General features: G+C 49.3%; 1 protein-coding gene across 12 annotated transcripts in view; it reads right to left on the reverse strand.

Moving 5' to 3' along the window:
• Positions 1 to 25,613, reverse strand: part of LOC133342575 (forkhead box protein P1-like) — a 397,236-nt gene that overhangs the window by 140,361 nt on the left and 231,262 nt on the right. For 11 of the 12 annotated variants that reach the window (XM_061551765.1, XM_061551773.1, XM_061551771.1 and 8 more), the window contains one exon: positions 6,901 to 7,038. In XM_061551765.1, the coding sequence (XP_061407749.1) occupies positions 6,901 to 7,038 (138 nt within the window). Of the gene's footprint in view, positions 1 to 6,900; positions 7,039 to 12,007; positions 12,410 to 25,613 lie in introns of those variants that run through there. The other variant, XM_061551778.1, reaches the window with a different exon arrangement.

The following is a 25,613-nucleotide window of genomic DNA, read 5'->3' on the forward strand; positions in this document are numbered from 1 at the left end:
ACCCCTCAGGAGCGAGAGCGGTGGATGGGGTGAAGATGAGAAACATTTTCCTGACCTCAACCTCAGGACAGCTCCAGTTGAAATGAATCTCCGCCAATAATGTATTGGTAAGAAATTCTGCAAGTGCATACTTGTATACATTTCCTGCAAAGTGTTAAAATAGTGAAACGCTGACAGAAATACTGAGATTTTAAATATCAACAGCGAGGTACAAATAGAAACATAGAAAAAAGCAAGGCCAGGAATGCTCGTTATCCTGTGGAACATCTCTCAAAGTTTTCCGCGTCAACTCCTGTGAACTAGACAACGTGGGCTCACGTCGTTACGAGCGCGGCAACGCAACATCAGACGCGCAACGCTGGAACGCGCTCGTGAAAAAAATCCATCACTCGAATCGCATTAAGTGGCTGATCTGGCAGTCACTCGATGTCCTGTTGCGGCGCTTGTGAGTAATGAGAGCCGGTTAGGAAACAAAAAAAACCCACCGTAGATTGGCGAGCGCGGCGTCTCGCGAACATTAACAATAAAACACCTGCAGCGGCAGCGGCGGCAGTGGTGGCGACGACGGCACTCTGCCGTGAGTGCACGCCACCGGCGAATTACCCGCCGCTCCGGTCGCGCAATGCGTCTCGCCGTGCGCCGGCGCCGTCGGAGCACTCGGCTCACAATCGCAAGGACGCCGGTTCAAACGACTCTCGATCGCCGTCGTCGCCGTCGTCTCTCTGGAGCTGATCAATGAGCACAGTGCTGTACTCAGAGACGTCCCGAGGGTAACGGCGAATCGGGAACAGTCGCCCTGGGCCAGTGCTTTGGGGGGGGGGGGGGGGGGGTGTCAGATGTAATACCTCCGGTTTAGTTGGAAGGCGTCGGGGAGACCCACACGGTGGGGTTCCACCTGCACCCCCCACCCTCCCCTTACCGACGGCCCTGCCTTGATGAGAATGTAAACAGCGGTCGTCATATGTTGGGAAACTGGCCACCGCCATAAGAATGTGGAATTTCCATCACTGGCCGAGGGCTACCAAGGTGAACTTGCATTACTAACATTTACAGCTTGCGCAGTGGATGCTGTTGGTGGTAGCTACGCACGCCCACGATCTAGCGCTGTCGAGGCAGCGAGAGTTGGTGGATCACCGTGCAGTTGTTGCAAAAGTCCCTTCCCGTGGGCGTCGCGATGCCATACCCTGGCTAGCCACGAAAAGGCAGAACAGCAACTGGATTAAACGTCATCTGTTTACATCCTTACGGGGATGGAGCGTCGCCCCCTCGCGCGCGCCGGTTTTCTCCGGCCGGTGGTCCGGTTTCCTTACACTCGCAAAAACATCGATTAATTGGCAGACAAACATGAAAATAAAAATCCGTTGCAGCAAGCCCTTCCCTGAAAAAAGCGTCCTCAGACTTGGTGTGCCTTTCCCGGATAAATAAGTAAAAATAAGTCAAGAAAATTCTCATCGTGACAGAAGGAGGGCGATGCCCATCGACGGCTCCTACTTGAATATTGCCCCCATATTGGGTGCATTTCGGCATTTGTTTTGGCCAAACGCCATGACCCCAAAGCGCGCTGGCGCTGTCCCCTCAAACTCAGCGTGGGAACGCGGTCCACAGGGCAACCTCCATTCCCGGGGGCTTCCTCTCCGCGGGTCCCACCGTGCTCTCCACGGAATCCAAGCCCAGCCCACAGCCGGGCGTGGCTGTGGGCATGGGGCAGGGACAAAAAGTGTGACCCCCTTACCAAATGAACGCCGACCTTCTGACCTCGCGAAACTGGAGGTTTTAGCGCAACCGCCGCTGCTAGACGTTAGATCCCTCGTGGCGTCTTCGGGCCGTACCTGAAGTAGTAACTAATTGGCACCGTTTGTTCACGTGACAAACCTTACTCATAAGCTCTGTCGGCCGGAGGTCGGTGTACGAGACAGTTACATTTACACGATATAACCCCAAAAACGTTATCATGAATGTATGCATATAGAACTTCTTTCACACCGTACATAGCCAACCATGCGAATCAGAGGTGCGGGTTAAGGAAACAAAACTAAACACAAAAAGCCGTTCCAATTAAATAAGTTTTCAATCTAGATTTAAAAGTGCACAGTGTCAGTGGCTTCCTAACATCAGAAGGAAGAGCGTTCCAGACAGCCGCAGAGGAGCATCTGAAAGCAGGCGATGCAGTGACCGCCTGTGTCACGTGGTCACACCAGGCTGCAAAGGCCCAATCATTGCACACCTTCAGCAGGTAGGTGCCAGTGTCTTGGCGCATGCTCGCACTGCCACGCACCACGAGGGCAATGGGAAGACGCCCCCTAATCTGATTTGTTGGCGATCGCAGCAACAAATTTACAATTGAGGCTGCATGGCATTGTTTTGTTTCTTTCTGCGTGTAAAGCTGAGTGAAATCCACATCAGCGAGCCCCCTTATTAAGGGCCCCCTCTTGGCAAAGCCCCCAAGCGAGCCCCCTTCCTAGGCATCCCTCCTGGCCAAGGTTGCAAGCTAGCACTCTCCTCGCCGCCAAAAGCCACGTTATTATAAATTAGTACACAAAAAAATTACCTTTCTACTGTAGCAGAGTACTCAACTCACAAATCAGAAGGTGGTGGAATCTGTTTTTAGTCTACGATTGACTTGGGTCATCATCTCTCAGGGTCAATAAATTGAGTACCTCTTTGTAGGATATCAACAGTGATTGGTCCTGTTGATGAGCTAACGTCCATGCCGTTAGAATATCGAATGTTCATCAGAGGCTTAGTGCCACCTATGAATATGATGACTTGCCCAAGGAAATTGCTTTCACAACCCAATCAATAAACAAGTCACCTGGATATTGAGCAGATCACCTATGCCACCAAGGCAATGAATTGATGACAAAGACAACGAATAGGTCAACTTGCATTGAATATTTCAGCATGCTATTGAATGGACCACCAAGTCACGGAATTTAGGTTACCAACGATGTTGAATTAAGGATGAAAAGGTCACCACAGCATGTAGACCTGGTCATCAGCGCACTGCAAACCATTACAACAATGGGTGGGAAAAGTTTAGTGAAATAATGACCAGTGTCTCAGCCATTGTGTGCTCTTACTTCTATGCGAACATAAATAAAAGTTAATTTTAAAAAGTCCATCCCTGCTGGAGTGGTTTTCACATCTCCTTGATGTTGCCTAAACGTCGAATCGATAGATTTTGGTCTGATGTCAAATAGGAAACTTAAAAGACAGTGGAAGGGACTACCCCCGCCATTCGCCCAACCTGGAGGAAAGAATCCCATTTTACATTCTCACAGTTAACTCTTCATTAGCCGTAGAAGCTAGTTTTACATTCTCACAGTTAACTCTTCATTAGCCGTAGAAGCTAGTATTACACGCACACGATTAGCTCTTGATTATTCGTGGGATGGATTATTAGGGTTGCGAATCGACCGTGACAATTCTCGCCATTCACGCAAGCGCTTGTTAAATTGTTTGGCGCTCCTCGTTCGTGGACGTCCAGTGACCACCCAGCAGCCACGCGGACCGTAAACACGTTGGCAAGTCAAACCGATTGTTCACAACCACATTGCACACATAGTCCCACGCCTCCGATTAGCACGGTGGCTACGTACGGTGCAGAAGAAGTTCGACGTACACACATATACTCGAGACACGCATTACACGTCTTCACCCACGATTTGCATAGCCGAGCAAAGATATTCAAGTTTTAAAACCCATTCATAAGTTCTGCTCTATGCGTGCGGTTTTTTTTTTATATCTTAGTCACCATCCTCCCCCGTTTACCCCAGATTATCAAGCTGGCTGTATAGGTAAAGTCAATATTCTGCAATTAATATACGACGTAAATTTAACAAAGAGACAATTAATTGTGTGACAACATCAATGCATTGACTACTATTTCATTATTTGGCAGTTTCTAAGAATAACGTAAATTTATGTGAAGATTAATCAACTTAAATTTTATAGAGCACTTTCGCTTATGTAATAAATGAACACATAAAATCGCATTGTAAGTAACTGGGGCTCATTCGCTATTCACAAAAGCTCTGTGAATAGTTTGATGATTATGATGATGATGATGACGACGTACAGCCATTGTGTCAATCCACTGCTGGATAAGGGCCTCTCCAATGTTGTGCCGGTCACGGGGGATGTGTCACCACGCTGGTGGGTGGGGCGTCCCACAGGCAGTTCAGCCAAGAGCCGTGGCTGACAGTCGAACGCTCAGGTCGCCGTGCGTGGACTGCCGTGGCGCCCTCGCTCCACACGCAGCGTTTACAGGGAAATCATTCGGGAGGCAATAACCGCCGCCACTTATCGTTTCTACAATATCGAATGCGCTGCAAGTGTGTACATTGCCGTAGTTGTCAATCGGAACTTGAGCGTGTGGGAGGGATGTTTGTTGCCACGGTTACAAGGCCGGAGGCTTAATAAAAACGTGTGTCACACGTCTCAAAGGCAACATTTGACCTCTGTTCCAGCAAATTTAGTTTGTTCCTGTGAACACCTCATTTCCAAGCCGGCTTTCTTCAGTCAACATTCGTGGTCACTTGCCCACAGGGATCCAATTAAAAACTTTGAATCCAGAAATAAAGAAAATCCAGTAACGAAAATAAAATACCTACATTTTATTTATCCTCTGCTCAAACACCCACCCCCTAAGAAGGGTCGGTAATTTTCATATTTAAGGCAATTTTTTTTTATCTATTACCGTATAAACTCTCCGATTGAATGAAACCTTTCCACTGATAACCGCCATGGTAAAATGTTTGCCGAAATGCTGAACAGTCTCCCCCTTAAGATGACCGACGTTACGCCTATGCGTGTGCGGCTAGCGCGTGCCGGCGAGGACGTGCCGGCGAGCGCGTGCCGACTAGCACGTGCCGTCGAGCACGTGCCGGCGAGCACGTGCCGGCGAGCACGTGCCGGCTAGTGCGTGCCGGCGAGCGCCCGCGTGTGTTGTCTCGTGTCAGATTACGGCAGAGCAGGCGGAGACAACCGGCAGATTCCCCCCGGGCACCTGGCGAGCATTTTGTCTCGATCCGCCAGCAGGTAATTGAATGTTTTGGGGAATATTTTGCGCGATTTATGTGGCAGTCGTCGCCGCTGCCTTCGTGCCACCGCCGCCGCTGCCGCGTGCGTTATTTACGCCGGCTCGCAATGAGCGATGGTGGCACGCACCGTAAAGCAGGATACACAAAAGTGATGGACTGTTACACGACGCCTGTCCGATCCTTAACGCGCGTCCCAGGCCAACGCCACGCATGATGCCGGATAGCAAAGCAGCTCTGCCCCCGAGAGAGAGACCGATGGGAGCGTATGCACGTTTGCCCATTCGTTCGTTTGCGCATCGCACCTTGTTAAACCAGGTGAGAGCGTGACAACTGGATTCATCAGTCCCGTTGCAAGTGAGAGTGAGATTTCAATTGCGATGTCGCAGCCACTGACGCTTTTATTAATGATAATGACGTTTATTGACCCGAGGATAAATTCAATGAGTGTCGAGTATTTTCAGGAGATTCCTGCATTTACAACCTCACGAGTGATTTTCATTTCGAAGGTATCCAAGGCATTGAGGATGAGGAAACATCACCGAGAGCACCACACAGATGGCTTCCCAAAATCCATCTCCTGCCCACCCCATAGCTCTGTTTCTCTTTCATAATCGAGACAATGTTTGTAGGGTACAACAGGACAAATTCGATATCAAATGAGAACTTTTTAAAGTCTGAAATTGAATCGGCTCACATACCCAAAAATTGTTAAACTAAGTGCACGGCCGTCATTGTTGTTATCTCTCGAGTTAGTTAACCACTTGGATTTTCACTTTTTATTTATTAAATGTCAAAAGTCAACAAACCACTTCCACTGTACAACGTCTTCCGATGGTCGTTCTTTTATTCAAATGAAAACAAATTTTTTGTCAACATTTTTTTTTCTGCAGGAGTAGAAAGCGCAAAAGCTTGCACATGTGAAAAACCTGCACAAACAGATGACTAGAGTAGCTCTATAAACATTTAAAATGTTTTATTTGGCCCAGGGAAACTGGAAACACAGCAACCTTATTTATTAAATGATGACATCACAGGTTCGTAACTTTCTGACCCGCCCCTACTGGACATCTGTGAAAAAGAGCTTCACAGCTCATCGGATTCCTCCTCCAGAAAAAATACAGATTGCGATTCTGGGTCGCTGCTGCCGCTTCCCACACCGTAGCGGGCAGCACCGTTTGGTAACGTGTGGGGGCTGTGCCAGGAATTGAAATTTCCCCTCGTCGCGCACTGACTGTAGTCCAGCGGACGAGCGTTCTCACCACGGGGCTGCCAAGTGAGCGAGAACGCAGATCCTGAGCACAGGCCCAAAGAAGTAGGCCCAAAGAAGTAGGCCCAAAATGCCACAGCCATCAACGACGAGGTGGAATGGACACAATTATCGAACCGAGCAAGGTTAAAAGATGGGATGGAATCCCAGAGCCGTGCAGTTTGGAAGTGCATTTGGTAACGGTGCGACAACACCCAATATTATTCGACTCTTTCATACGGCAATACGTTCAGGAGCCGAATGCCAATGTCGAGGTGTGCTGGCCGTGACGCGTGGGAGTTCGTGTAGTTTTGCTGTCCCTCCGTCGTCGAAGGAGCGTAGACCACAGTGGTTTACCATGTGGCCCATAGGGCAGCTTTGCGTGGCCACAATGGCCCTACTGCGGCGTTGCGGCTTTAATCTCCCACTTCTACGAAGGGGACGTGAGCACGACGACCGTGGTCCGTTCGTAGAGAATGCATCGCGACGCGGTGGCCACCGGCGCCACCCAAACCGTCGCCTCCCTCCTTCCCCTGACCCGCCCTCGTCACGCACGGGGGGCGCGTGCGTGCGTGTGCGTGTGTGTGCGTGTGGGGCGTCCCGCCGACTCACCTGCTGTATCATGACATTCTGCTGCTGCTGGAGGAGCGCTTGCAGCTGCTGCGGAGACAGCACCTGCTGCTGGAGCAGCTGCTGCATCTGCTGTGGGGTGATCACTTGCGGCGTCATCATGGCCATTGACACGGGCACCTGCGGAGGAGACACAAGCGGGTTTGGGTTCCCGTCAGTGGGGTTGGTGGACCACGCGTGCGAATGGCGTGCATGGTTCAGGCAGGTGTCATGCCATGGTACTCGTGGTGGTCTTGGTTTTGAGTCACCCTTGCAATAGAGCTTCTTAGCGCAATGGACTTGACTCGGGAAATGCACGCCTGAGCTTCCGATTCTGTTTCGATGGGCGAATTGCATGCGCGTATGTATGTTGAACTTCTTTCGTACCGCACGTAGCCGGCCGTGCTAATCAGAGGTGTGGGGGGAAGAACAACAAGCTAAAAACAAAAAGCAGTTCTAGAGAAATAGTTTTTCGATCTAGATTTAAATGTGGCATAGCTCCAGTGGCTTAATAATATCAGAAGGAAGAGCATTCCAGACAAACAGAAGCGCATGTGAAAGTGCGTGATGTGGTGAGCGTCTTGGTCTAGTACTCTTAAACATTTCCACCTGCATCCGAGCCGCTAGAAATGTAGCAGAGTACTCGACTTACGTTGGAATTGATTGAGAGTTCAAATACTCGAAGCAAAATTGACTTCCGACAATCACCTATCCAGATCCCCGCACCCATCGGAGTGGTCTGGGTCATTTGAACTGTTTTTTATTTCATTCATCCGGGAAATCATTCCCTGCATTTCCAATGTTTATCCAATTCCCCGTTGAGCATTTTGCCTGCTGCAAGAAACCACGGCGCCCCCAAAAAAAACATCCGCAGAACAGCGGAGAGCCCTCAAATTCAGCACGGCTATCGACATACGGTGCGAAAGCAGTCCAACATACCGATGTACGGACTGTACATGCCAATGCACAGCCTGAAACATGGTCTGCTGGAACTGGTTTTTATAAGACCACGTCTGTGTAATTACTAAAAAAACACCTTTGCCCACGAGAGCTCACGTAGGCCTGAATTAATTCCATGTTGATACTTAAGTCCATAACAAGGGCTGGCCTAAGACCTATCTAATGCCGTGTTCATGCTCCTGCAAAGCTGCATTCATACCAGGTGGATGCCGTAATAATGCCTGCGTAAGTCTGTGCCCACACTGGTGGTAAATCTGCATCCACACTCGCTTGTGTAAGCCGAACGCAATATTTCATTAAACAGCTTTTGTACTTTGCGGAGAAATTATTTCCACGCACACATGCGGGCACACAAAGACAAAGACCCCCCGTATAGTGTGGACAGACTGTTGAGGCAAGTGTTGTCAGCGAGCACATATAAGGCCGGGACAGCTCACAAGAGGGTGGGTGGCCTGCACCACACCTACCCGCCTTTGTCTCCCCAGTGGCAATTTTTACACATTGCACCGGGTATTCATTTGAAGCAAGGTCGACCTAGGGGAGACCCGGGACTGATTCAGATAATCGTCACCGGTGTTGACCGTCAGCGGGAATCGAACTCGAGTGGCCGGGTTCGTAGCGCATAGCGCTAACCGTTCCACTACCGCTCCCCACACACATACGGGCACACGCACACACATACACACACACATAGTGCGGTGAGTGAGCACCTATCATTACTAGGACTAGCATGGCACAAGTGGGGACAGTCAGGCCGGGACTACACTCAGTCACCGCTGTCTCTGTAGCGCTGATGGTTAACGCACCACAACAGGTACCCATTTGAGGCCGAGTCGACCTAGAACGGGTTCTGATACCGCGTGCTACATCTGCTGCGTACGGCCAGGCATCTAAGGCGGGTCACTGAGATCACAAAGCGGTGCACGGATGCCTCGCGCATCCCTCAATGTAGTGCACCGCGTGCACTTGAGAGTGAACGGCGCTCGGTCGCCTGGTCCAGGCTCATGCGACGCTCCCGCGACTCTCTCGGCGCGTCCCACGTGGCCACACGCGGTGGCGTTTGCCCATCGATTTCATTTTAGCACGTCACGTAGAGTCGTTCGTTTACGTCGTATGCACGTGTGTATGTTAAACTTCTTTTGCACCGTAGTTAGCCAACTGGGGGAAGGACAACGAACGAAACAGTTGTAAAAGGAATATTTTTTTAATATAGATTTAAAAGTGCGTAGCTGCAGTGGCTTTCTAATAACGGAACGTTCCAGACGGCCGCAGAAGCACATCTGAAAGCACACGATGCAGTGACCGTCTCTGTTCGATGGTTATAAAAAAAAACCGTTAAGGACGTTCTTTTACTCGTGTCAGATACAACCAGGATGCTAACATTAGCATTGGGTGGAAGTCATCTGCTTTGTTGGCCATGAGGCACAGATGGAAATTCTACATTACTATACGAGCCACTCTTGATTTCCCGCAAAGTGGTACTGATTGCATTGACCTCGGAGGGGTGATGGGTTAAGTTGACTCTGAACCAGAATGTGAACTCAACTGCTGTGATGACGATGACGGCGATAATGTGATCACGATCATGATGATGAGTGCCGTCGATTCTGTACTCATGCTCAAATCCACGCTCGCGATCCCTCCTCCTGTTCTCTCTCCCTCTCTCGGTGACTGACTGCCTCCTTCTCTTTGTGAAATAAACACGCCCACTGTTCTGTGCAACGACTTGAGATGTGGTTGTTTCAGATGATATACGAATCGACATTGCATTGTATAATTAATCATGTGATGATGAGAATTTGATTATGGTGATGATAATGGGAAGATTGTGGCAATTAAGGAACGATAATAAAAATGGTGATCGTGATGATTATGGGGGTCAGGATTTGAACTCACGACCCCATGATTTTAAGTTTAAACAGTACAATGAAATGCAAAAAAGTAGTATATAACAGGGAAAAATATATTGTCAGGCAGAATAAAAACATAAAGTAACAAAAATACGTCGTCAATAAAAAATGTGTAATTCCAGATGCATAATCTACATTCCTGACAACGATCACAATTGTGAATTTAACAATTGTGCAAAACAAATATCACAACAGCCAGTGGCAACAACATTTTGGATATTAATTTAACACGCACACACGCACGCGCACACGTGCCCAGAGTGCGTGGCTTAGCACGTAACAACAACTCGGCACTGCCATGACGAGAAGGCACCCAGAGTGGCGTACATTTTTAAGCAAACACCACGACCTCAACGTGCGCGCTCAATGAGCGCTCTCTTAGCGATTCAACGTCCTGGGCATCGGCGACGAGAGCCGTCGGGAAGCGAAGCTATTCGTGTTGAAACAGCGGCCGAGAGTTAAACCTGCGCTGCGCGGAGCGGAGGAAATCGCGGCACCCAAAAAAAGTGCTCTGCAGGCGACCACACGTTTGTAATTAAAAGCGGAGTGAAATCCGCCGCTCGAGAACGCTCGCGCGTATCTGTCGCCGCCCGACTCCCCCAGCGAAAGCGCTCTGCGGGGGGAAAGAGCCCCGGTGGCGTGCGGCGTCTTCCGCGGTGTGCCGCGCGCAATATCCAAGCACGGTGACCCTCCGCCGTGCATTAATTTCTTATATCATTGCCTCCGGGCAAAGAACGATCTCATAACCTCGGCCATTCTCATTCTGCAGTCAATAAGCTCCTCGCACCCTGATTGCCTCCCTCAGCTTATCTACCTTAATTTAAAGCCACAAATGAAGGTCAAACTTTATCACGCGTTCGCCGCCCGCCGGTTAGCATGCGGGATCGTCCGACGGGCGTCCGTCGCTCCGTCGCGCCGTCGAGGCCGCCGTTGGACGGGTGGAGGGGTGGCGGGGGGGGGGGGCGGGCGGGCGGGCGACCGCGGAATCGCACGCGGGAACCTTGCCGGGGAACCTTGCCGGGGACGCGATCGTGACCTGCGTGAGCTTCCTGCCGTTGCGTCCCGGTGGGTTTCCGCGCGCGCGCGACCCTCCTGTCGGCCACGCGGCTCGCAGGGTTTTAGCGAAATCACCAATCGCCACAAAATCCCGTAGCAACGTCCGTCAGATGACATTAAGAAAAATAACAAGAACACGTATTGACAAACGGACATTGATGGAATCACGTTCGCGTCGTTCGACGTGATCTGGTAATTTTTGTCCCGTTGGTGCGCATTTCTGTCACGTTGTTCGCAACATTATTAATTTTTTGACTGCAGCAGCAGCATGAACTGAATATGTTTGTAAATTTAAAAAAATAATATATACATTCAAACGCTATCCCAGGATGTGTATAGTTTTTAACTCATAATGGGATTTAATGCCCATAGGAATTAATTAATTGAGAGTGTGGATCCTGCGACCTGCTTATCTCTGTGCTTTAATTCGAGGGAATGTTTAATGACCACAGGTGAAAAATATAAGCGTACATTTTGTGTATATTGGGCAATTCTTTCACCTATGCCACCACCACCTTTCACAAGCGCTTACATTTCACACCTCAGGTCTTCAGCTGTTGGCATCTATTATATCCCCGGAAGAAGGAGATTAAAATTAAACGAATGTTGATAATTGTACAATCGCCGTGTTCTTTGTTGATCAAATGTAATTTTTGGTTTAAAATGCAGGTTTGCATAAAATATGGCCATGCTATTGTGTGTGCTCTGGGCACAGAAATCACGGGTTCATCTGTTAAATTAATTGCACACAACGTATGATGATGAATATATATTTATATACACTCATGTGAACGCGTGCGTGCGTGTGCAAGCGCGCCAATTATTACATCTAGAAAACAGTGGTAATATTGTAATACCAAAAAAAAATACAAAAAGCACAAAAACGACACACATTTACTCGAACGAAAACAACCACCGCCACATTTGAACCGGCAATCGCAATTAAACGCGCACGAGATCAACGCCGTGCGACAATCGATTTGAAACAACCATCACTGAGCAATAACAACATCGACAAACCGCCGGCCAAACATTTCGGCCGCCGTTTTTTCAATTGTACAATTTTAACAGCGACTCGTTTAATTTCCCAAACCCACGCAAAAGGAGGGTGCATTTCACGAGGGGGGGGGGAACAAAAAAGAAAACGCAAATTAAGAAACACAAAAAAGTAGCGCACATCTTACCTCTTAATCTGAGGCGCCCCGATGCGCGCTCGTGCTACGGAGGCACCAGACGCCGTCAGAAGAGCTCCCTGTATTGTCTAGCAGCGGGTACCAATCAGCCTTAAGGAAAAAAAAATCCTGCAATCTAAACTGCCGCTCTCCAAGCCGATGCGTGCTGATGAATATTAATACGCCTGAAATGCATGTTAACAGCTACACAAGCCCGTGACGAACAGCTCGCATTATGACAGTTTTTCCGGTCGGCTGTTTCAGAAAGCACGGGGAGCCCTGTGCCCGGAGATTTAGGTGGCCAATGAATACGTCTGCTCCTGGTGCGGATGCACTAAATGCAAATTATATTATCTAGACCCTATCCTGTCAGACATACATCAAGTCTAGTTAAATGAAGGCAGGAAAATTAATAGCTTGCTTGGTTATTATCTTTCCCTGACATGCCATAAATTTAATTTTTACAGACGCTTTCAGTTGCGTTTTAGTTTATGACACGATAATTACAAGTGTAATGTACTTGAGTTGTATAGCAGGCGCGGGAATATTTTTTCCTTCCCCCTCCCCACCGCCCCCTCACTCTCCCCGTGTGCTGTGCGTGTGTGTATGCGCGTGTGTGCGTGTGTGCGCGTGTTGTGTGTGCGTGTGTGTGTGCGTGTGTGTGTGTGTGCGTGCGTGTGCTGTGTGCGTGTGTGCGTGTGTGTGTGCGTGTGTGTGCTGTGTGCGTGTGTCCCATGCCATCTGCATATGAAGCAGGATGCCTAAAAGATTGCAGTTGACCAAAGGCTGCCCAGCAGCATTGGCAGTAATGGTCAATGTGTATTTCACACGTTTTCATTACAGACTATTAATCTGTCTGCTGTCAATGCTAAGTGTGCACGTACGCTGAGACAAAAAGCATCGGAATGAAGGAGCGATGGGATGGGGGGGTGGGTGAATTCACGACGAACAAAATACTTTTTTTTTACCATCGTGCGGTTTATGTAATTCTGTCAGCTCCATTAACAAGAACAAAAGGGACACCGTGTGCCCATAAAAAAAAACATTTGGCAAAATATATAGAACATTATATACGGGTATATTAACATACGCTGCTGTGTTGAATGTGCATAACTTTCGCGGGGGGTGGATGGTGAGTAGATGCGAGAGGTGACAGATGCATCTGCCGACTCATACAAAGAGAAAGATCCCCCGTATAGCCTTGGCAGACTTGTTTTGGGGCGAGTGCTGTAGGCGAGCGCCTAAGAAAGCCAGCACGGCACACGCACGCGAGGTGGTGGGTGGCCAGAACCGCGCCCGGCCGCATTTGTCTCCCCAGTGGCGATGCTTACACAACATGCCAGGTACTCATTTTAGGCTGAATCGACCTACTCATAATCATAAAGACACGCACATGATATTCACACACCCACAGACACACTGTGTGTATATAAGCGTATTTGTACACACACGGTCATTTATATTGGAAATGCAGTTTTCCAAAGCATGTGTGTATACATGCACGCATATATACGTAGACATGAACATACACACACATTTATAGTATGGATCATGAAAATGCATATGTACTGTGATAGTCTGTGTTGTCTGAAAGTTATACGATTACTTATGTCACGGGCCACCTCTGCACGGACAACAGAAACTCACGCAATGCATTTATTCACACGCCGCAAAGCAGTTACCATGAGTAAGATATAAATACTTAAGATATATATTAACTGTTCATGGTTGATCCGCGTGTCGGTGTCAGACAATGGGGGGCTGTTTGACAGAGGTGTGGACTCGAGTCATGTGACTTGGACTCGAGTCAGACTCGAGTCATGAATTTGATGACTTCAGACTCGACTTGGACTTGCATAACAATGACTTTGTCCCACCTCTGAGGTGTGGACTCGAGTCATGTGACTTGGACTCGAGTCAGACTCGAGTCATGAATTTGATGACTTCAGACTCGACTTGGACTTGCATAACAATGACTTTGTCCCACCTCTACTGTTTGACCATACTTCACCGCGCCCGTCAGCCAACACGGGCTGGTGAAGATTCCGCTCGCCACTGATGTTAGCCGTGAGCGGGAATCAAACTCAAGTTGACGGGATCAGGGTGCAGTGCACTAACTGCTGCACCACCTCCACGAATAAGATAATTCATTATAACATTTTCATTATAATCCAGGAATCATAAGCATCAACAAAAACATAATATGTATGCTCATTCTTACATTATATACAATACATATCTTTAATTAAATATGAGTGATTTCTTATGAATAATAACAGTGGAAGAGGAAATGTATCTCCTGCTCAAACCATCGATCAGTAAGATGGCATTCGCCTGGGTTGGTCACCCCCTCTGATAATGACGGAAATTCCACATTCACATGGCGGGGAAGCCTTCGCCTCAAAGGGACGACCCACCCCCGAGTGGGTATCTACCTCGCTGATGCTGGGAGGATGATGGAAAACAACCAACCCCCATATGGATTTGAACTTCCGAGAGCAAGACCTGCACACCGGTAAAGTGAACTCACAGACCATTCATGGCCACAAATAAACAATCCAACAGACACTATGCAAGTGCCAACGTATTCATTAATAGTACCAAATGAGAAAGCGTATCTACTAATATGAAGAAAAAATACCAGGGACAGCTAATTGACTTATAATAAAGGCACGACACACATGCAACCTAAAACGTCGGTTGAATAATGGTAATGAAAATAGAATCATAGAACTAATTAGACTTCCTGAACGTTAACAATACTAATATTACACGTGTACTTCAATAACAATAGCTATATACAAATAATAATTTGTTCTTACATATCTAATGTACACATCGTTGAACCATGACTGAGGTCATTTTAAAGTAAGATACAATCCAACACCTCACCTCCCTCTTTTAATTTCTAAACTATGGCGAGACAGTGGCTGGCTGTGCTCACCTCACGCTTGAAGCTTCCCTTAATCAGAACAAAACACATTACAGTTCACATCGGGCGTGTCATTTCAGCACTCTGGTGATGTCAACGCATTGATGTCGTAATGGAACCTGGAAGGTCACGGGTTACGTTGCAGTGATGCCACTCGGTTGGTAGCGGTGACAGGTATGGCCGCAGCTTTAAAGTACATCTCCTAATTCTTCTTCTGCTGCTCATTATTATTAAAGAAGCTTCGATCTCGCGTCGAACATTTCCAACGGTGGCAACGTCCGTGCGGCGACCTTACAACCTCCTCCACGAGAGGGACTTCACTTCTCATGGAATCATTTTCTGAAGCCCCCTCTGAACACCACCCTCCCTAGGGCCTTCCTTGCCGCGCCTCTGACATCGAGAACGAGAAGATCCCGCGGGGAGGGAGGGAGGGTGGCGCAGGACATACAGGAGCTCAGCCCGGGACATCTCCGATTGAAATCAATCCCCTGGCCGGTAACGGGCAGCATTATAACATTGCACCTCCTCAGCGATGGGTGATTAATGGAGAACCCACATGTCCATCATCACCATCACCACGATCATCAAGTTCAAGTTCATGTATTAGGTATAGCCCTGTGAGCCATCCGGCTCTTGAATCGGGTGCAACCGCAACAAAAAACAAAAACATGAACAAGAATACATCTTATAGTAACTATGTGCAAATAGAAAATCCAAGAAAAGACAGCATCATCATCATCACCACGATCATTATCACCATCACAGTCGAGTTGTGTTCCTATCCGCGGTGCGTTGTGCGCGTTTGGGGGCTGTTTGCTTGCTGCCCTCAGGGCCGGCACGCCGCTGCCCGTGGGGCGAGCGCCTTCACGTCGGGGGGGAGAAGCGGCGCCGGTAACGACGCAGGGAGCGGGGCTCTGCGCTCTCCTCCCCCTCGTGCCGAGCCGCGCTCCCTACCGCGTGACCCCCCCCCCGTGCCCCTCAACCCCCTCGTCACCCCCCCCTCCCTCCCCCCACCGACCGGCCCCCAGCCCCCACCCACTCTTGCCCTGAGGGGCCCTGCGAGCAGACATCACGGCAGCACAAAGCGGCGCAAACGAGCATCTAATGAGGCTCGACGCGCCTCCACCTCCCCACTCACTCCACCTTCCTTCCCGTCGTCTCTCCCCCCTCTGCTCCCACCCACGGACCTCCCCCTTCACCCCCCCCCCTCCTTCGAGGACTCGTCTACCCGGCCGGCCCCAGCAGAACCCCTCCCAACCACAACCACCACAACCACCACGCACGAGCGCAGGACATTGCGGGACGTGCAGGCCGGCCTGACACGAATGCTGTCGAGGCAGGGGCCGTGGCGCTGCTGACACCGCCGTTAGCCGCTTGGTGCACAGCTCCGCGGTCGGAGCCACGCGGACGCCCTGGTTATCGCTTGGGCGTACGTGAGAGAGAGCTTCATAGCTCATCGGATTCCTCCCGTCTAAATACATTATTGCGGTTTTGATTCTGAGCTGCGCGTGGGTGAACCCCTAAAACGACGTGCCGTCCGCTTCGGAGTGGACGTTAAAGATTCAGTTTGTGGGTGTCAAGGTCCAAATGTGACAAATTAGAAAATTACCCCCGAACCACTTAATTAGGTTAACCACAGAGCCTCATCACTGCCGGACCCCCTCCCTCCCCCTACTGGCGGACTATACCCGTCTGCAAAAACCTCGCGGCCTTGGTGATAAGTCTTTCTGTGAGAAGAGGGCAAATAACCGAACGTACCCATCATTACAAAACTCCCAGCGTGTCCGAGCTCAGTTGCGCGTTCGGCACGCTGTCCGACGTTTTTCTCCACGTGCCGGGGAGCGACCTGCACGGAGCTAAACATCTGGCCTATTTTTTAGGAAAAGCCCCCAGAGCAGATGGGGCCGAAACGTCGGACATCGTGACGAACAACACGCGGCAAAAACAGAAAACCCGTCAGAAGGATCTGTATATTATTGTTGTCCACCTCTCCCTCTGCACAGAATAGACATCTCGCAGATCTGTGCCTCCTTCACATTGCACCCATTGGACTCCCTTGCAGGAGAGGCTTTTGTCTCAATGGGCTCTCACCTGGTTCTAAATAAAGACCCCCCGCTGCCCGATTTCATTTGCAGAGCCACCAGAGGCTCCTCGTGTCGCGTATATTCGAAAGCCTCGTGAGATTTCCAAGAAATCCTCCTCTGAAGGTCTCCCAATGGCAAGGGGTGGGGGTGGTTGGGGGGTCACGGAGGCACTTGAAACCTGCGGTCCGGAAAAGCCTTCGATGTATAAATAGCTTAAGCACGGCCACTTGAACTGCCCCCGCCGCTGCCAGGGGCCAACGGGCGAGAGACCACGCGAGTAGCGGGCCCCCTGAGTGGCCAATTCTGTTTTGTGCGGCGGCCGGTGGCGACGGCGGTGGCACGAACCGCCGCTCTCGCTTCCCGGCGCTTTTAATCAGCGGCGCTTAGAACAAAGAAAGAAGAGACGTTCACACCTTCACGAATTAGAAGGGTAAGTGGAAGAAGACGATGTTTGACGACGATGATGATGATGATGATAACAGCGACGTGTTTGATAAGTAGCCAGGGTAATGCACTTGATTGGAGTGATGCGATGTAGTGTTGCAGAGCGGTAATGATACATTGCTGTGCATTTCGTCGAAAAATCATGCAACCGCATTTTGTGAATAGAAAATCAAAATAAAAACCGTTGTAATAATGAGGGTCCTGCTGTACTCCTCTTGTCTGGCAATCAAAATATTTAGTTTGTGTAGAATCAGACATTGCGGATCAGAAAGATACTTTTCGGCTGTAAACTACATTCGTATCCACATATTTTTCTAGTTAATGGCAATCTGCAAGAATGCATATTTCTCAGAATGTGCTTAACAAATACTGGGGGAATAAAACATTTCCTTTCATTTTCGTGCGGGGTGATTTTCTGGTGAATTTGAAGTGCCGAGTCTTTCTTTCATTTTTTTTTACCGGTATCTGCGTGAAATTTCCACGGCAAAAATAAATGTTGCACACTCACAAGAATGAAAAACGAAAGTGGCCAAGACAAACACGTCGCGAATTTAACAAAAAAAAGTATACCGCCAGACAGCAAAAAAGATGCGTTTTAAACAGACGCAGAATAATCTTTAAAAAAATAAAAATTTTTGGCACTTTGTCCGTATAAGCGTTACAATCGCAGCATTATTCCAAGCAACGTTTAAAATCCAATTGCAGGACATGTATTCCCTCATTAATTTACCAGTTACCACCGACTGCTGAACATTATTGCAGAGTGTTAACCTTACTCTCCTCCCCTGTGCCAAACACAGAGCCACCCCCTTGGAAACAGTTTAATTACTGCGTTAGACCCTAATGGGTTCCTCATTACTGTGGATAAACTAAATTACACTGTTCATTTCTGGCAAGCTCTAATTACAGGCTCAGGCAATGGTGGGCTCTTTTAAACCCATTTATAGCGCAATGTCCTTTCATTCTCCCCCCCCCCTCCCAGACTGCTAATGAGCCTTGAGGCAGGCTGGAATTAAGCTCTGTATATCAAAGGAGCGTGGTTGATGCATACATGGGTGCGTAATATTGGTCAAATCTCCCCAGACAATTTTTTTTCAACTTTTTCACAGATAATTTTCCATTTCAAATCTACTGCGTCTTTTAAAACAACTGAAAGGCTTATGAACCTCTCGTGGTTATATATAAAAAAAAATATTTAGCAACTGAAATACATGTGGCGAGAAATGAAAATGGGTATTTTTACCCCCCTCCATGAGAGATAGGTGGATTATGGAGAGATAGCAGATTGACGATGACGGGGAATTTGAACAGACACATGACAACGAGTACTTTATATGTGAAATTACTTTAAATTTTTTTAACACGAACCTGGGAAAATGCAGGTAATCTAATGTATAAAATGTCAGAAGAAAAAACAATTAACAAAACTATATGTAACTAACACCGATGATGCGTTAACCACTACATTTTAAAATTACTCCACATGAAGACAATACCTTATTATACTCCACTTTGTCAACATTGTGACCGTCAATAACGCAGGTTTGTAAAACATTATCTTGAGATACGTCTGTATTTGGATGCATCGTAAATCTAATTTATCTAGGCCCCAATCGAATAAGAGAATGTCCATGGGAAGGCTGCAAGCTGGTTTAATAAAGCGTGTGTAGATTGCCTGGCACATGAATTAAAATGTCCACAGCTATCTCGTCGCGTTCAAAAATTCCCAATCCGCAGACTCTCAGGGGGCGTCCATAAATGACGTCACGCGATTTTGGACAATTTTTGACCCCCCCCCCCTCCTCGTCACACGGCGTCACAAAAAGTCAGACCCCCCCTCAAATATGACGTCACAAAGCTTTGCCCCCCCCCCCCCCCAATTAAAAAACATTCTTCAAATCACTTTAAACTATTGTCATTGTAGTGCGTATTTAATGTGCCGCTGCACTCTGATGTTGTAGGAGAAAACATTTATTAAAACCTCTATTTCATTAAGTAGAACGTGTTGTCTATATTTATTTGAAGTTGCGCATTTTGATGTGACGTCACATTTCTCAAACCCCCCCCGCCTCGTCACACATCGTCACAAATGTCTGACCCCCCCCCCCCAGGTGCGTGACGTCATTTATGGACGGCCCCTCAGATGAGAGTCCCGTGAGCGAGCACCTATTGATACCCACGCAGGCAGCTGAGGGGCTGGTGGTGACGGGCACCACGCTTGCCGGCTCCGTCGTGGTCGCTAGCATTGCGGATGATGACCAGGGATCGAACCCAGGTGCCTGCGATCGTGCCCTAAATGTTCCCCTGACGTACTTTTTGGTCTTTTTCGGTAAAGTCACGTAGGTTAAAAACTAAATAAATTTAAATGAAAATAACTAAATTAAATCACGACGTTTCAGAAGGAACACAAGCCTCCGTCTTCAGGTGGAACCGCCACAGCAAAATTACTGTAGTGAATAAATTAAAAATTACTGTACCTACGTGACTTTACCGAAAAAAAAAAGTATGGCTCCTTGCAGTCATGATAACTTAAAATCTAGAATCTAGAATTCCCCTGACGTGTTTTCGGTTTCGACCGCGTGTTGCCTGCCACCGTGTCTGGCGCTTCGCTACAAAGCACAACTGCAAAAATCTACACAGCTGGACTAATTGTATTATTGCCCCCAACGAAGACAAAGACCCGAACCCCCCCCGTAAAACCTAAACAGACTGTTGGGGAAAGTGATGATAACGAGTAGCAGTCATAAGTGAGAATTTCACTGAGGTCACTGTGTTCATAGCGCAGTGCGGTAACCACTACACTACCGCTCCCGACACAGACAAGTTTACACACACACAAGGTACATAGATTTTCGCTTTGAGATCTGAACACCTAAATAGATATTCTAGTCCTTGAAGAGACGTACCATTTATGACAATGGGATCTGATTCGGTTAAAATAAAGCAATACAAATACCAGCAAGCAAAAATCAAGTAGTACTGTTAGATTAATTAATAACAGCACAACCACGCCTGATCTTATAATATTTATTGATAACGATCACCAACTTGTTGTTCCATCATGAGTCGCTGACTGACCACCGGTAAAATATAATAATTTTAATAAAATCAACCATAGTCTCCATCCTTAGCAACGAGCAGCAGCACAATTATGACCAGATTAAAAACTGACATCAGTGTTTCCATTACCTCTGGAAGTAACAACAGAGAGGAAATTAATTGTAAGTTGATCGCATGAAGTTATCAGAGTTGGGAGAAGAGAAGATGTACAACACACAACCTACGATCGGTTCTCTTATAGAACTAAAGAAGATAAAAGAGGATCGACTGACTTTTATAGACAAGTGTGGCACATCTTAACGAACATTATCGCACTCCTTTTATTTTAAGACCTCACCGTAAATCGTTAAGCGAATCAAAACTGTGAAGTTGTGCTTAAGCTCAATATGGGCGTTTGAAGTTGCGGTGGGCTGTGATCCAGAGGCTCTACCCGGGTCTCCCACGAGGCCTGGATTAGATCAGAGTTTACCATAACTGCTCCATGATCTGGGACGCCTCCCGCTGTGGCACAGTAGCTCTGGGTGTTTTGCAGAAAATCCAGAAAGCCAAACGAGACCTCATTCGCATCGTCCACAGGCGCTAGCGATGTGCGCGTTGCGGGGGGAGGCAGGCAGAGCAGCGGTTGGGGCATTGCGTTACGGAACCGGTCGACCTGACTTTGATTTACTCGCTCACGGACGGTTTCAGCGGCGAATGTCGGATCTCGTCTAGAGCCCTTCCCCGAGATCAACTCGACCTGGAATGATTGCCTGGTGTGTTCCGTAAACAGTAATGGGGAGACAAAGGTGGCTGGGTGGGGCGCTGGTCACACCACCCTCTTGTGCCACACTGGCCTTAATGGATGCTCACCAACGAGACTGTCTGTCTGTCTCTCCGGTTAAACGGGGGATCTGTATGGCTCTCCGATGTTTACTCGGGTTGTACCGCGTGATTTTCGACATGGTGTCTGACGTTTCGGCCCACCTGATTGGGGCTTCACACACGGGAGTGACACGCGGTTACAACCTTCAAAAAAAAACCCACCATCGAAGAGCTGCATGGCAAAAAAAAACGCCGAAAAATCCTACAAGGCAAAAGATCCATGAGTATTTGTCAATTTGACAAAACAGCGCCTCCTGTAATTGTCACGGTTAATATGTGCTCGCAAACAGCACTTGCCCGAATAATTTATATGGCTAAACGGAGGAGGGGGCATATATGCCTATGTGTGATCATGCACCAACTACACTGGCCTCCAATGCCCACTTTAAACAATGTTCCATATTTATTGAGCAATTCAAGCCGGGGGAGGTTGTTGCAATGAGAGGCGATGTGCGTGCATAATACACTCTGCAAAATACGCATTCAATGCACTCTTGACTTCAGACCAGAGGCACGTCATAAACCTCCCCTGTAGGTGTGAGAAGAATGCAAGTTCTCACAGGGAACAATAAGAGCTCCACTCGAGCCTCGTCGTAACACCTTCTGCTGCTGCCCAATTGGAATCCTTCCAAAATCTGCCCTGGAGCAGCTGTCTGCCAAAGTTGTTGAGTAGTATTTGTTAGCGAGTTAAAACGTACGAGTGTCATGCCCCCCCCCCTCGCAATTGCGGCCGTTCTCTGGGCACTCTCTGAGTTTCCTCGCACAATCGAGACGCAGAGTTGGAATTGGGCAATGCTAAGGGGCCCTCTTCTGGAAAAGCCATGAGGCTCGGTGGAGAGATTTTGTATGTTGGGAGTCTCTTCTTAAAGTGACTTCAAGTCAGGTTGATCATCAAGGCCTCTCATTGGACGGTAACTGGCTAAGCTTCGGCAAAATGCGAAGGTGCAGCTCCACTAAAGGGAGCTCTAGGTGAGGGCATTTGGCCTACTTGTCCATGTTGGCCAGACACCTTGGAAGAGGTGGCAGACCCGACACTTCATCCCACCGCTGCTGGGTTAGAGAGAGGCGAGGATGGATCTGAGAAGCCTGCCTCATGGTTTCAGCTGCTGTACGGGATATCGAACCAGGAACCTCTCTGGATTGCCAGTGCAAGTGCCAACCATGAGACCACATCTTGACTTAGCCCCCCTTTTGTAATGATGACGACCGCTTGTGTTGCGATCGAAACGTTGTGGTTTTTTGTTATTTGTTATTTTCTTTGAACCTATCTACGCGACTTTACCCAAAGACCCAAAGAACATGAGACCACAGCAGCATCATCGGCCGTATCAGCACGAAGCCAGCAGAACTCTGCCCATAGGTTCAAATCCAGGCTGCAGCCACCGCGGTAATTAAAGCAATGCGGATAGGGCAGCAGTGGTGCAGCGGAATCAAACTCACGCTGCCCGGGTTCTACGCACAGCGAGCAAACCACTGCACCGCCGCTCTCCACGTGATTTAAAGAGTGATAGCAAATGTGATTTCGTGAAGCGTTCGCTGTGAAGACGACGACTCGGATGAGCCACCGTTCCATTCCTCGCTTGCTGTCCGTCAGCAAGCAAGCCCTTCCGCGGCCGTGCCCACTCAACGTTCTGAACGGGCAACGTGACGCGACTGTTCTCCCCTTCCTCTCCTTCACCGGATCAAGCACGCACGAACGCACGAGGCAATGCAGCAACCAAAGCACGCGGTTAAAAAGAAAGGCAATAAAAAAAAATTAAATCCATTAATCCTTTTCAGCCCTCTCACTCACTCGCTCGCGAATTATTAATTTATTTGGGGCCACCACCGCCGCCACCGCCGCCGCATTATACTTTCCCGGGGGTATCTCTGGCGAGATGAAGGCTCTTGTTTACAGAGAGGCCCCTTGCGGTGGCGCTGGGGGTCACTCGCGACAACGCAGCGCGCCGCGCGCGCACGCCCGACACGCCCGGCACAAAGGAGAGGCTAAATAATAATAATATGTATCAGTGCGCAGCACGGGGCCACGGGCGAGCCGATGGCATTGTCACCGGCGCCGGCATCAATTCCAAATGGGGTACATGTGACAGCCGTGTTAAAGAGGGGGTGGAATCATTGTTGGATTCGCGCAGACGCAGATACACACGGAGACAAAGATCCCCGTTTAGCCTTCCACGTGTGGGGTAGATCACTCACAGTCACAGGCTGCTGGCGAGAATTCTGTTAGTGAGCGCCTGCTAATGTCGCGGGGAGGGGGGGAGGGCTGGTGGTGAGATACAGCACACCGCGCCCATCCCTCCCTGGTCACCCGAATGCCGATGTTAACACACACCGCACCGATGTACTCGTTTAAGGCTGAGTCGACCTAGGGGAGGTCGATGTTTATACATCGCTCCAGTGCAAAATGAGTACCAACTCTCGCCACCGTTGTCTCACCAGTGCTGGGGAGACAAAGGCGGAGAAGAGTGGTGATGGCCATAGTAACCCTTCAGGTGCCGTGTCAGCATTTTGTAGGTGAGGCAAAGGCGGCCAGGTTAGGCGCTGGCCCCACCAGCCCCCGCACGTACCGCGCTGGCATTCGTCGTTGCACCAACAGCACCCGCTCGCCCCTATCTCGAGTCTGGAAGGCGAAGCGGGTGAGAAGCGCGCCCGTCACGACCTCTCCGTCACACCAGTCCCGACGACGTCGTCTAGCGGTGACCCCCCCCCCCCCCACCTGTCAACGCGCCCTCGACTCTAATCCGTCGAGCGCTCGCCGGACGAATCGTCAAGTCCCAACAGTCGCCCGTCCAGCAGAGCCCGGAGCGCTGTGCACTTTGTCGCGGAATCGACCGTGAACATCGGGGCGGCTGTTGCCTTCTGCTCTCTCCACACGCGCGGTTATCAGCGACTGCACCGACACCGTCAAATAACACTGCACAAAGGGACTCTAACGCAGCGGCTGTTATTTATTTTACTTCACCAGGTAAGGCCCCACCGAGCTGTTTAGCTCGTGTTCAGAAACGGCCTGGCCACAAATGATAGCTTGACGAAATGGATCATCATCATCCTGTGGAAATGTATGGCAGCCAAATAGTCTGAACGCGTGATGTTGATTCTAAATGTGGAGGGAAAACCCGGAGGAACCGGAGAAAAATCCACGCACCCACGGTGGAGAACTTGCAAACTCCAAATATACAGCAGCAGGCGTCAGGGTCGGGATCGAACCCACGACCTCATGTAGACCAGGCGAGGTCGTTAACATCTCGCCACCTTGACACGCCTGTGATCGTGGGATAACCCTCACGCCGTGCCACCCGAGTTCAGGGTCTCGGAGGTGCTGGCCACACACACCCAGCGAGTGAGTACCGAGCAGACAGCAACCACACTGGCGACAGCAAGTCCTGACTAAGGGGATCGTGGGTGCCCAGACACCACCAACACGTTGAGATGTGGCTAAGAGACACCCACGCTTGTACAAGAATTGTGATTTTTTTTCTAAGTCGGTATATTTTCTCCCATCGACAATGTGACACGAACAACAATTACGCTGGATGACAGACCCATTACATACAAAGTAGCACGCAGTAGACTCACTACTGAGGACAGCAACACCCCAGCAGCTCGCACTACATGCGAACACGTTGTCTGGCTGGCTGGCCTGGGTGGATTCCTGTCCGACTGGGTGCCGCGCTCCGAATGCGGGTTGTGCGGTGGTGACTTCACCGCTCGCATCTGCGCGATGACATCACCCGCGGTGTCGAGTCGGGCTGCCGGCTTCGTGCCGACGTCACGCCAACCCACCCACCCTCCCACACTCCACTCTGGCCGTGCATCCCGCGCAGATGTGCGGGATTACTCAATATTCACCACGCACTCTCGCTATCATCATACCCACACGGAACTACCATAGCGCGTGGAATCAAAGGAGGGAGGTGAGGGAGGGTTATGGAGGAGGGAGGTGAAGGCGGGAGATCGAGGAGGCATAAGAGACGGAGACGGGCACGTGGTGAGAGTGACGGGGCAATGCAATGGCGGGGACAAAGAGGGCACAACGGAAAGAGGAGAGCGAGGTAAAGTGACAAGCAGAGGGAGGGATGATTAGGGAGAGCCAAGAGAGATTGAGATGAGGAAGGGAGAGGTGGGGATAAGGGGAGCGAGGGTGAGAAGAGGTGAGAGAGAGGAGCAGGGAGATAGGGCGGAGGGCAGTGGAGGGAGGAGATGAATATATAGGGAGAGGAGGGGCCGGGAAGAGATA

Source organism: Lethenteron reissneri, chromosome 15 (assembly GCF_015708825.2).
Source record: "Lethenteron reissneri isolate LAM-NWPU_2019-01 chromosome 15, ASM1570882v1, whole genome shotgun sequence".
Taxonomy (NCBI): domain Eukaryota; kingdom Metazoa; phylum Chordata; class Hyperoartia; order Petromyzontiformes; family Petromyzontidae; genus Lethenteron; species Lethenteron reissneri.